Genomic DNA, 12,215 nt, shown 5'->3' on the forward strand with positions numbered 1-12,215 from the left:
GACATGATATAAGACAAACAGAAACCACCATGAATGTTTAGAAGGTTAGGGACACTCAAGTCTACCGCCGAAGACGCATCCAGTTGGTGAAGTTGTACTCTGCCATTGAGCCACACCCAGTGTCTATTATTCGAGATGGAAGATTACTGCCAATGGAAATAATTTTCCTACAGATATCAGTAATTATGTGCTGTGTGTTTCATATGTTTATGTTTTTATCAAAAAGTTGTGAAATATGAGCGTATTGTGGGTGGAATTCGTTAGTTCCTTGAATGTATTGAGAGGAACATTGTATTGCCCATCTGTCTTTTCGTTATGTATATGATGTGGTTGAGTAATTTAGTATCTGAAAATCTCTAGCTCTTCTTGGATGATCCGTTAGCGGATGTTGTGGGACACCTTCAACTCCTTTACGTTATTGCGAACAGCGCGTTCAGTTTCAAACCAAATTAGCAGCTACTGCTGGTCTGTTGTTGAGGAGAACTACCTTAAGTGAATAATTTTGCTCACATTGAATGATCAATTTGAACGTTTTCATACGTAATGTTATTGACAATGCGTGTGTGATATAATTCAAACACTGCAGAGGAATTTCAACATGAGCTGATATTGGAGCAGAGTGTCACAATATGCTTCTAATTTATAGCAATGTAATTTGTCTTTCACTAGCACTCTAATTTCTTTTCTATTAGCAACATAAGCTACATCAGGTGCGAGTGCTTCATCAAGCCGCGACAAAAAGCCACCCAATTACTCATAGGAAATTACAAAATGTCCAAACCACCTATGGACTGTCCTTCATAAAATATGAAGCTCCTTTTAACTGAAGACTTGGCGTCTCACAAGGAACTCCTTGCACGCAAGGTCGCAAAAAGCCAATGGTGTTTACGACATTTGATACCCCACATATTGTCTAGCAAGCAGACACAATATTGGCTGCTAATGGCAACAGGAGGGGGGGGGGGGGGAGAGACTGGAGGTATCCAATGGCGACCACAGCATGACGCTATGGAGCGTAGTTCAACTGCTTAGTCGCCGAGTAACTCGGAGTAGTGCTACAGTGCTTGTGGAGTTGATACAAAGCAGAGCAACGGCAATGATAAACAAAGCCAACATTGTATTATGTATGTAAAAGTCCAAGGAACTACGCAGAGTGAGAAAGAAGTGGCAAGTGAATTATTAGCGTCTTTGCAACACGAGTCAGCGGTTTGTGTGCTGCCGTATGCGGTCGACTGTGCGTTCAGTGTACGTAGAAACACAATTGTGACGATACGTGCTAAACAACTGAAAGTGATACTGAAACAGGTATCAAGTCATGTAGTTTATCATTCTTGTCGGGCAGGTACCCACAAATACCGTCTCCAGTGAAACGTACTAAAGGACGACCGTTGTCCTAAGATCGGGAACTAAACATAACCGTAATTACGTATATGGAAGAAGTTTAGTAGGAAAACAATTGTGAACAGACTTCCAATAAGTCCGTAGCAGTATGACTGTGTAGTGCATAAAAAAATATAGAGATATTCAGGGGAGGACAAGCCATATTTGTTACAAAAAACTGGTGTTTGAGAGTTTCAAGAATGCTCTATACTATTTACGCTATGTGCACGTGAGTCATTCACTACGTAATGTAGACCAAATGTCGCGCGGTGTAGATTACAGTGATTTCAGAGGAAGCAGTAAATGGTTGTATAACTTCAAATTGAGCTACAGAATTGGAAGACGCAAGGGCAATGTAATTTTAGACAAAGCGTCAACTCGACAACGCACTACAAACTGTAGAATCGACTCGAAAATTTATAGATAATATAAACAAACTTATCCACCTACAGTAAGGAACTTGTTTTCAACTTCGACCAATGAGGACTGGAAGAGAAAATGCATATGAAAGGAACCCTGGAAATTAGAGGTACCGTACCAAGAGAGTGTTATCAAGATCAGCTAACGTTAGTGCCTTAACGTTTTCGTGTACAACTGTACACACTGCTAATCTGTATGGTAAATTGGCTGGAAATTTATTTATTGTGCTGTCAGAAGCTGTAATCAGTACTCTGCCCCTTAGGTTGTATCTCGTGGGCGTGATTTTGCAAGAGCAGCAGGGAATATTAACGTCACAGCAAGTAAGTGTGGATAAATGGGCGTAAGAGAACTACAATAATGGTACGAGCGTGCTTTTGGCCAACAGCTGGACAAAATTACTTGCGTTTGCTTGATTCCAGGTCTGCGTATACAAATCATACTCTTTTAAACCAAACTATCCTTGGTGAGAGCTATGAGACATTCTGTTTCAAACCATCAGGAACCGCTGGACAAATTCAGCCGCTTTACATGCCATCACATTCCATCAGCTCTCATCATTACGTTACACCAAAGCTTCCATTAAGAGCGGATACTTTGCCGAAAGTCCTGCACAGTTTGTAACTCCCAAAGAGTTCACCTTCGATCTTGATGGTTCGAACCTTTGTGATCACTGTGGCGCACCATTTTTCGCTCATGGTACAAGTCAATTGTTTATTTAGAAAATTTCTTAAATGTTGACGACGTCCTCTTTAGGTGTAGTACCTACGCCTCAGAGAAGGTTTTTCTCTGCTCCTCTAGGACACTCGTTTTCTGTTGCCCTCCTCGTGCACCTTTTTATTTATATTTTTTTCTGAGTCATCAGGCGTCTGACTGGTTTGATGCAGCCCTCCACAAATTCCTCTCCTGTGTCAACCTCTTCGTTTAAGAGTATCACTTGCAACTGACGTCCTCATTTATTTGCCGGACGTCTTCCGATTTCTGTCTTAAAGTTTTGCCCTCTACAGTTCCCTCTAGTATCATGGAACTCATTCCCTTGTTCTTGTCAGTGTTTTCCACATTCTTTTCCTCTCCGATTCTGCACAGAACCTGCCCATTCGTTAACTTACCAGGCCACCTAATTTTAAACGTCCGTCTGTAGCGCCTCGTCTCAAATGCTTTGATTCTCTTCTGTTCCGGTTTTCCCACAGTCCATGCTTCATAACTATACAATGATGTGCTCCAAGCTTACATTCTCAGAAATTTCTTTCTCAAATTTAGGCCAATGTTTGATAGATTTCTCTTGGCCAGGAATGGCGTTTTTTCCAGTGCTAGTCTGCTTTCGATATCCTCCTTGCTCCGTCCATCATTGGTTATTTTTCTGCTTAGGTCGCAGGATTCCTTCTGCTTTGTGACTATCTATCCTGATGTTAAGATTCTCACTGTTCTCATTTCTACTACTTCTCATTACTTTCGTCTCTCTCCGATTTCTCTCAACCCATATTCCGTACTCATCACACGGTTTGGAAATTGGGAAATAAGTTCCTATAGGACCCAACTGTTGAGATCATCGGTCCCTAGGCTTACACACTACTTAATGTATCTCAAACTAACTTACTCTAAGGACAACACACACACCCATGCCAGAGGGAAGACTCGAACCTCCGACGGGAGGAGCCGCGCGAACCGTGGCAAGGCGCCCTAGACAACGCCGCTAACCTCACACGGTTTATTCCGTTCAGCAGATCGTGTAATACTTCTTCACTTTAACCTGGATAGCAATGTCATCAGCGATCTTATCAATGATATCAATATCCTTTCACCTAGAATTTTAATTCCACTTATGAAGCTTTTTTTTACTTCCATAACTGTTCCTTCGATGTACAGACTGAACAGTAAGGGTGAAAGTCTACATCCCCTTCTTACATCCTCTATAATCCGAGCGCTTCTTTCCTCGCCGTCCACTCTTATTATTCCCTCTTGGCTCTTTTACGTATCATATATTACCGGTCTCTCTTTGTATCTTACCCCTATTTTTATCAGAAGTTCGAACATACACTCCTGGAAATGGAAAAAAGAACACATTGACACCGGTGTGTCAGACCCACCATACTTGCTCCGGACACTGCGAGAGGGCTGTACAAGCAATGATCACACGCACGGCACAGCGGACACACCAGGAACCGCGGTGTTGGCCGTCGAATGGCGCTAGCTGCGCAGCATTTGTGCACCGCCGCCGTCAGTGTCAGCCAGTTTGACGTGGCATACAGAGCTCCATCGCAGTCTTTAACACTGGTAGCATGCCGCGACAGCGTGGACGTGAACCGTATGTGCAGTTGACGGACTTTGAGCGAGGGCGTATAGTGGGCATGCGGGAGGACGGGTGGACGTACAGCCGAATTGCTCAACACGTGGGGCGTGAGGTCTCCACAGTACATCGATGTTGTCGCCAGTGGTCGGCGGAAGGTGCACGTGCCCGTCGACCTGGGACCGGACCGCAGCGACGCACGGATGCACGCCAAGACCGTAGGATCCTACGCTGTGCCGTAGGGGACCGCACCGCCACTTCCCAGCAAATTAGGGACACTGTTGCTCCTGGGGTATCGGCGAGGACCATTTGCAACCGTCTCCATGAAGCTGGGCTACGGTCCCGCACACCGTTAGGCCGTCTTCCGCTCACGCCCCAACATCGTACAGCCCGCCTCCAGTGGTGTCGCGACAGGCGTGAATGGAGGGACGAATGGAGACGTGTCGTCTTCAGCGATGAGAGTCGCTTCTGCCTTGGTGCCAATTATGGTCGTATGCGTGTTTGGCGCCGTGCAGGTGAGCGCCACAATCAGGACTGCATACGACAGAGGCACACAGGGCCAACACCCGGCATCATGGTGTGGGGAGCGATCTCCTACACTGGCCGTACACCTCTGGTGATCGTCGAGGGGACACTGAATAGTGCACGGTACATCCAAACCGTCATCGAACTCATCGTTCTACCATTCCTAGACCGGGAAGGGAACTTGCTGTTCCAACAGGACAATGCACGTCCGCATGTATCCCGTGCCACCCAACGTGCTCTAGAAGGTGTAAGTCAACTACCCTGGCCAGCAAGATCTCCGGATCTGTCCCCCATTGAGCATGTTTGGGACTGTATGAAGCGTCGTCTCACGCGGTCTGCACGTCCAGCACGAACGCTGGTCCAACTGAGGCGCCAGGTGGAAATGGCATGGCAAGCCGTTCCACAGGACTACATCCAGCATCTCTACGATCGTCTCCATGGGAGAATAGCAGCCTGCATTGCTGCGAAAGGTGGATATACACTGTACTAGTACCGACATTGTGCATGCTCTGTTGCCTGTTTCTATGTGACTGTGGTTCTGTCAGTGTGATCATGTGATGTATCTGACCCCAGGAATGTGTCAATAAAGTTTCCCCTTCCTGGGACAATGAATTCACTGTGTTCTTATTTCAGTTTCCAGGAGTGTATTTCACGATTTTGCGCTGCCAAACGGTTTGCGCAGGTCGAAAAATCCTAGGAATGTGTCTGGAGTTTTCTGTAGTCTTGAATCCATTATCAACAAATTTGCCTCTCTGGTGCTTCTACCTTTCCTAAAGCCAAGCTGATCGTCATGTAACACATCCTCATTTTTCTGTGTGTTATTCTTGTCAACTTGGATGCATGAGCTGTTAAGCTGATTGTGCGATAATTCTGGCACTTGTCAGCTCTTGCAGTCTTCGGCATTGTGTGGATAACACAAGGGTTGGAACTTAAATAGCGGCAACTATTTTTTCACAACCGACACAAAAGAGTTACATGTTTGCACCTGTCATTGCTATTCAAAGTAGTTACTAGCGTTGTGTAGAACTCGTAGCCAGAGATGCGGAAAGCGTAGTATACCATTAGCAGAGCCTGTTCTGTTGATGGTGCGAATGAAGCGGTCTATTCCCTGTCGAATCCCTGGAACAGTTCTGAAGCGAATGCCACGAAATGCATCCTTCATCTTTAGAATCAAATCAAAGTCACAAGGACTTAAGGGGAGCATCAGTTACGACCAACATTTGAGAAGGAAGCGGTGACACTCTGCGCAACCCACCCGTCATTTTACAAGACAATGCGCGGCCGCATACAGCGCAAGCTGTGGCTGCTGTGTTCAGTCGATGGGACTAGGAAGTAATGTACCATCCACCATACTCCCCGGACTTAAGTCCTTGTGACTTTGATTTGATTTGGTTCCGAAGGTGAAGGAACCACTTCACTTCAGAACTGTTCGAGAGATTCGACAGGCAGTAGACCGCTCCATTCGCACAATCAACGGAACAGGCTCTGCTAACGGTATACTTCGTCTTCCACATCGCTGGCAACGGGTTCTACACAACGCTGGTGAGTACTTTGAAGGGCAGTAACAGGTGAAAACATGTAACTCTTTTGTATCGGCTGTGAATAAATAGTTGCCACTATTTAAGTTCGCATTTTTCATGCAGCCGTTTCACTGAGGAATGAAATAAGCAGGAAGTGCAGGGAAGCTAACAATAAGACGAAATGGCTGGTTGAAAAGTGTGAAGAAATCGAAAAAAAAAGATTGTCGATGAGTCATTAGCAGCTAATATTTATTGCCATAATTGTTAATAAAACTCTTTCAAATTAGCCTGAATAAAGATTGAACTTGCAGCCTCACTGTCCTCTCAAAGGATTTGTTGTCAGAGGACCGTGACATGTTGTAACTATAATGACGAAAAACATTATCAGGGTCACTTGGCATGAATTATTTGAATAACCAGTTTATAGCTCTGCTACAGGTCATTGTCGTATATATACAGGTAACTTAAAAGTGAAAATTTAAACAGATCGAAATGAACCGGCCAGTGTGATCGAGCGATTGTAGGCGCTTTAGTCTGGAATCGCGCGACCGATACGATTGCAGGTTCGAATCCTGCCTCGGGCATGGATCTGTGTGATGTCCTTAGGTTAGTTAGGTTTAAGTAGTTCTAATTTCTAGGCAGTTGCCTGGATGGTTTAGGGAAATCACGGAAAACCTAAATCAGGATGGCCGGAAGCGGGATTGAACCGTCGTCCTCCCGAATGCGAGTCCAGTGTCTAACCACTGCGCCATCCCGCTCGGTAGCTTAGTGTGGCTGACAAGATACTCCATCATCCTAATATATTAAGAGCTACGTTCACAATCACTAAAAATTTTAAAGTAGAAGCCTAGAAAAATACAGAATATAGATACATACAGAGCTTTTCGTGATGAGGTTTCAGAAATTACAAGACATAAAGAAAATATACACTTCTAGCGCCCCCAGCAGTGTTAAACACACATTGTGTTCCTATGGGCACCGTCTCTGACAAGGCAGGCTGCAATAACACTGTGGACTTCTTACCATACCCGTCCCAAAACCTCACGGTCACTATCAGTGTTCGCATTATTTCTTCTTCTTTGCAGCTTTTCAAAATGAAGTGGTAGTCGGCGCTGGAACAGACTGTACGTGACGTAACACCATAAGAAGAACCGATGTGAAGTAAATTCTTTCAGCTGTCAGAGTTTCGTTTTAAGATTGCAATTTCGGCATTATGCTATTTTCGATCAACTACAAACTTAACACAACGTAACGAGAACAATTTAAAGCAGGAATAGCGCGCAGGCACAGTTTTGTAATTTGTCCTCAATTCTATACTTACTATATTTTGACATAGTGGCTTACATTAGGCAGAAATAACTACGTAATATGCACATCAAAGGAAAACTAGTCTGCGGTACTACGAGGGTTTCCCAGAAAGTAATTCATCGCATTCTTTTCTTCAACAATTCTTTATTGAATATAATGAAAATTGCACACACGAAAGAAATGTGCTTTATCTGTACAACCTGTTTTTCCTCGTAATCTGCATCCCGTCCTATGGCCTCCTTCCAGCACGAAACCAATCCTTGTCCTGGTGGCACAATTACATCCAACCTTCCTTTGCTGATCGACAGATTCAGCGCCAACTGCGAAATCGTAATGCGTCTGTCGTCGCGAATGACATCAGCTCGCTGCATCGCGTGAGGCGTGACAGCCGTGGATGGTCTCCCTGACCGCTGCAAATCGTGGAGCACCACCGAACCACCTTTTGATGACCTGCCGCTCTGTTCCCAGCGACTAACTTTACTTCTGATGCTCCACATACTTTGCACAAGCGTTTGTGAAAATTCCCCACAGTTTCTTTCCCTGCAATGACAAATTCAATACGGCACGATGCTTATAACCCACATCACCTACAGACGCCATTTTGAAACTGTTCTACAGCAACTCTACTGTCGGAAGTGATGGAAGCTTAGCGTGCTCACTAAGGAGACGAGACACGTAACGTTTCGCATCCGTAGCAATGTCTTCGGCTGAGAGAAAAAAAAACCTTGGTAGTTAGGTGATCGCAGGGCTCACTGAAGAAGAGGACGGTCTCTAGTTACTTAGGCTGCTGCTGCCCTGAGACAAACCGCCGTATCCTACACTGTTGGCGAGAACAGCTCGCCAAAGCACGTGGATCCAGTAGCAATAATGAGAAAATATTCGTCCTGGAAGTGTCAGAGAGGAACGCGAAGGCTAACGGCAAATGGGAAGTTGTGTGTACTTACTCGAGATGCGTCTTCTGCACGTCGAAGTCGACGAAGGTGAGGTGCACGATGTCGTGAGGCCCTCCCACGAAGCTGTAGAGGAGGCAGTCGATGTCGTCCGGGTAGGGCCGAGGGTAGTCGGGGCTACTGAACACCCCGAACTCCTTGCCGAACGTGCTCGTGAACAGCACGCACTCGCAGCCTGCGAGCAGAACGCGATTCACGACATGAGCACGTAATGTCACCGAGACGCTACTACAACGAGCTGCACTCTAGCCGTTTGAAAAGCAGTCATATTTGTGAAGAAAAATGTGATTAAAGCCGCCTAGATAGCTAAATAAAATGTGTTTATTTATTGCCTCGTTTCTGCATCTGTCATTATCAGCTATCTTCAGTCAAGAAGAAAAGTACGTAGTGACAGGCGTTTAATGAGTTAAGATATACATGGTGTTTCGGAAGTGACGCCAATATTCACGGATATGACAGTTCGGAAGTGATGTCAATATTCACGAATATGACAGGAATGATCATTCGAAACAAAAAGAAAAATCACGTAAATATGGGTGCTAAAACAAATACGAGCGATTCTTGGTCTTCGATACTGTGAAACAAATCTCTTAACTGCAAGCTCTTTCTTTACCATAGCCGGCCGCGGTGGTCTAGCGGTTCTAGGCGCTCAGTCCGGATCCGCGCGACTGCTACGGTGGCAGGTTCGAATCCTGCCTCGGGCATGGATGTGTGTAATGTCCTTAGGTTAGTTAGGTTTAAGTAGTTCTAAGTTCTAGGGGACTGATGACCACAGCAGTTAAGTCCCATTGTGCTCAGAGCCATTTGAACCATTTTTCCTTACCGTGATCTGGTATGTGGTAGTATGGGCCAAAACAAAAAAAAAGTCCAATGGCCATGTGCTCTAAAGTGCATACGTTAGACGTTACGAGACTTGATCATTAGAAAAGTTGTGTTTCAGAGTAACGAAGATCAACAGCTGCACATAGCTGTTACGGTATCTATTGTGACTGACAATTCGCAGTTTTTCAAAATACAACTTTTCTTTTGTGCGTTTACAAGGTTGATGGCTGAACACCAAAAGAAGGGTAGCAATAACGATGCCAGTTAAACTCCCCTAACGGAAGCAAGCAAAAGTTCGTTTCTAATTTTCCACAAAGGTTCGTGCTAACACACACACACACACACACACACACACACACACACACACACACACACACACACACACACACACACTAGTGAGAGACCAATTCAGAGACGAAGACGTAATCTTCAGCGGTCGAGCCTGATGGGGTGGCCGATCGGTTCTAGGCGCTACAGTCTTGAACGGCGCGATCGCTTCAGTCGCAGGTTCGAATCCTGCCTCGGTGATGGATGTGTGTGATGTCCTTAGTTTGGTTTAAGTAGTTCTCAGTTATAGGGGACTGATAACCTTAGACGTTAAGTTCCTAAGTGCTAAGAGCCATTTTTTTCATCGGTCGAAATGCACTAGGTCGGCGCCCGGAGTGAACTGAACTTCGGGGCTGGTTCTAGCCCCTAAGTAGCCGTCTCCAACCAATCAGGTTTTGGCGTAGTGATACTTCCTGCAGGCCGTGGATCGAGTTCCATTGCAGGAAGTAGTGCTGGGAATGTCTGTTTTCCTTGTCTTGTATGTAAATAGCCAGTGTTTACCATGGTGCTTTTGGTACGCCTTGGACGTAGACAACCTTGTCCTCTGTGGTGTAATACGGGTTGCCGGCCCTCAGGGGCTACCTTGGCTTTGGCATAACAGTATCCATTTTAGAGCACATGTTTACTGGACGTTCTTTTCTTGTTTTGGTCCCCATTACCACGTCCAAAAATATGGAAAGAAAAAAAAGGAGGTAGAAGAGATTTCTTTCACAGTATCAAAGATTAACAATTGCTCATAGCTCCTAAGCTGTGCGTTTTAGAGCCCATATTTACTCTACCTTTTGGTTTAGATTGCTCATTCCCGTCATGTCCCTGAATTTTCGCCATCATTTCTGAATCCCCATGTATCTTGAAAGGTTTTCTCAGAAAACCTAGCTGAACATGAGAAACAAGGTGCTGTGCCAGTATTAAAATCTAAATTTAATTGGGGTGTCAACTAACAACTGGCTCAAAAATTATATGCAGATTTATTTTACTTTTGTTTCACTATTGTTTCCATTTTAAACACAGGCGTATTTTAATCAGAAATATGCTACAAACATGATGCGTGAAAATTTAGAAAGAAAGTGGCGATTATAACACTATTAATTTCTGTTATAATAACTAAAAGACCGTATGTTATAAAATAAAATTTCTCCAAAGTCTACAAATATGTACATGTGAAAATATGTTATAAAAATAAGACAATTTGATTATTAAATTCAAATACTTTGGATGGAGGCTCCATCTTGTCTAGTGAATACTTACCATAAGCATACGAGAAGCTAATGTCATTACTATACAGTTATACTCATTTCAGTCGGGTATTATATTTCGATCGAATAAATTTGTAACTAAAAACACGGTTGTCTTTATGTAACGGTCAACGGCCTTGCCGCAGTGGTAACACAGGTTCCCGTCGGATCACAGAAATTAAGCGCTGTCAGGCATGGCTAGTACTCGGACAGTGACCGTACGACTCTGCCGAACGCTGTTGGCAAGTGGGGTGCACTCCGCCCTTGTCAGACCAATTCAGGAGCTACTTGACTGAGAAATAGCGGCGCCGGTCACGACAGCTGACAATGGCCGTGAGAGCAGTGCGCTGACGACATGGCCCCCTATATCCGCATCTAGTGACGTCTATCGACTGAGAATGACATGGCGGTCGGTCGATACCGTTGAGGCTTCTGAAACCAATTGGAACGTAGCTTTTTTTTTCGTAACTGGAAAAAAGCAGAATGATAGTAAATTAAAAGTACGATTTGAAGGCAACATCGCTGTACGGCTAGAACATACAGTTGTGTATGAATTTTAGAACTCCATTTCTTAGCTGACGCCACTATTACGTACAGATTTTAATAATAGCACAGTACTTTGTCTTGAAACTTCAAAGTTCCTCGTGAGTTAATCTTTTAACACATTTTTGAAATTACTTAAATTTTTGGAACTTTGTGCCTTATAGTATGTGCCAGCTACTCTTTATGTTCCTTTCATCTTAAATGCACGTATTTGATGGTGGTAGATGCCTAAACATATTTTATTTAGAGATCTGAATGGTTTTATGCACAAAGTATTCATACTGAAAATTTGTTTCTTTTATTATTATATGTCCTAACTTTTTTCCTTCATTATTTTATTTCTAAAGTGCCAAGAGATATCGATAACTAATAATCTGTTTACTGCCAGTTAAAGCTTGTACCTTCGTCCGGTATTACTAAATTATTTACAGCAGCCCACGCAATAGAGTTAATAGTGTAAAATAAAATCCATCTTCCATGAATGCCGTCAGCAGTGAAATACACCACATACTCAATTGTAAAATGTACTGGCACAGTCAATCAGTCTTCACACACTACCCATTGGGCTCTACTAGCTCGTCAATGGCCCCTCTACGTATTGACGACTGCACGGTTCAGTTCTGTCGTAAAGTCGAATCCGAAACAAAACGAAAACCTTTTGGAAGTTTAATGCATACACTACAGAGGTCGTTAGGAAACCTTATTCGGTCCATTTCTTCTTTATGTAAACCCTCTGTATACAGAATATGGTGTGTGTTTGTGTGTGTGTGTGTGTGTGTGTGTGTGTGTGTGTGTGTGAGAGAGAGAGAGAGAGAGAGAGAGAGAGAGAGAGAGAGAGAGAGAGAGAGAGAGAGAGAGAGAGAGAGATAGAGATTGCCTCAAGTTGTCTTCGCAATGTAAT

General features: G+C 44.1%; 1 protein-coding gene across 1 annotated transcript in view; it reads right to left on the bottom strand.

Annotated features, from left to right (window-relative positions):
• LOC126336767 (suppressor of lurcher protein 1-like) overlaps positions 1-12,215 on the bottom strand; it is a 4,187,167-nt gene that overhangs the window by 2,356,494 nt on the left and 1,818,458 nt on the right. The window contains exon 4 of the mRNA XM_050000778.1: positions 8,382-8,562. Coding sequence (XP_049856735.1) covers positions 8,382-8,562 — 181 coding nt within the window. The remainder of the gene's footprint in view (positions 1-8,381; positions 8,563-12,215) is intronic.

Source organism: Schistocerca gregaria, chromosome 2 (assembly GCF_023897955.1).
Source record: "Schistocerca gregaria isolate iqSchGreg1 chromosome 2, iqSchGreg1.2, whole genome shotgun sequence".
NCBI lineage: Eukaryota > Metazoa > Arthropoda > Insecta > Orthoptera > Acrididae > Schistocerca > Schistocerca gregaria.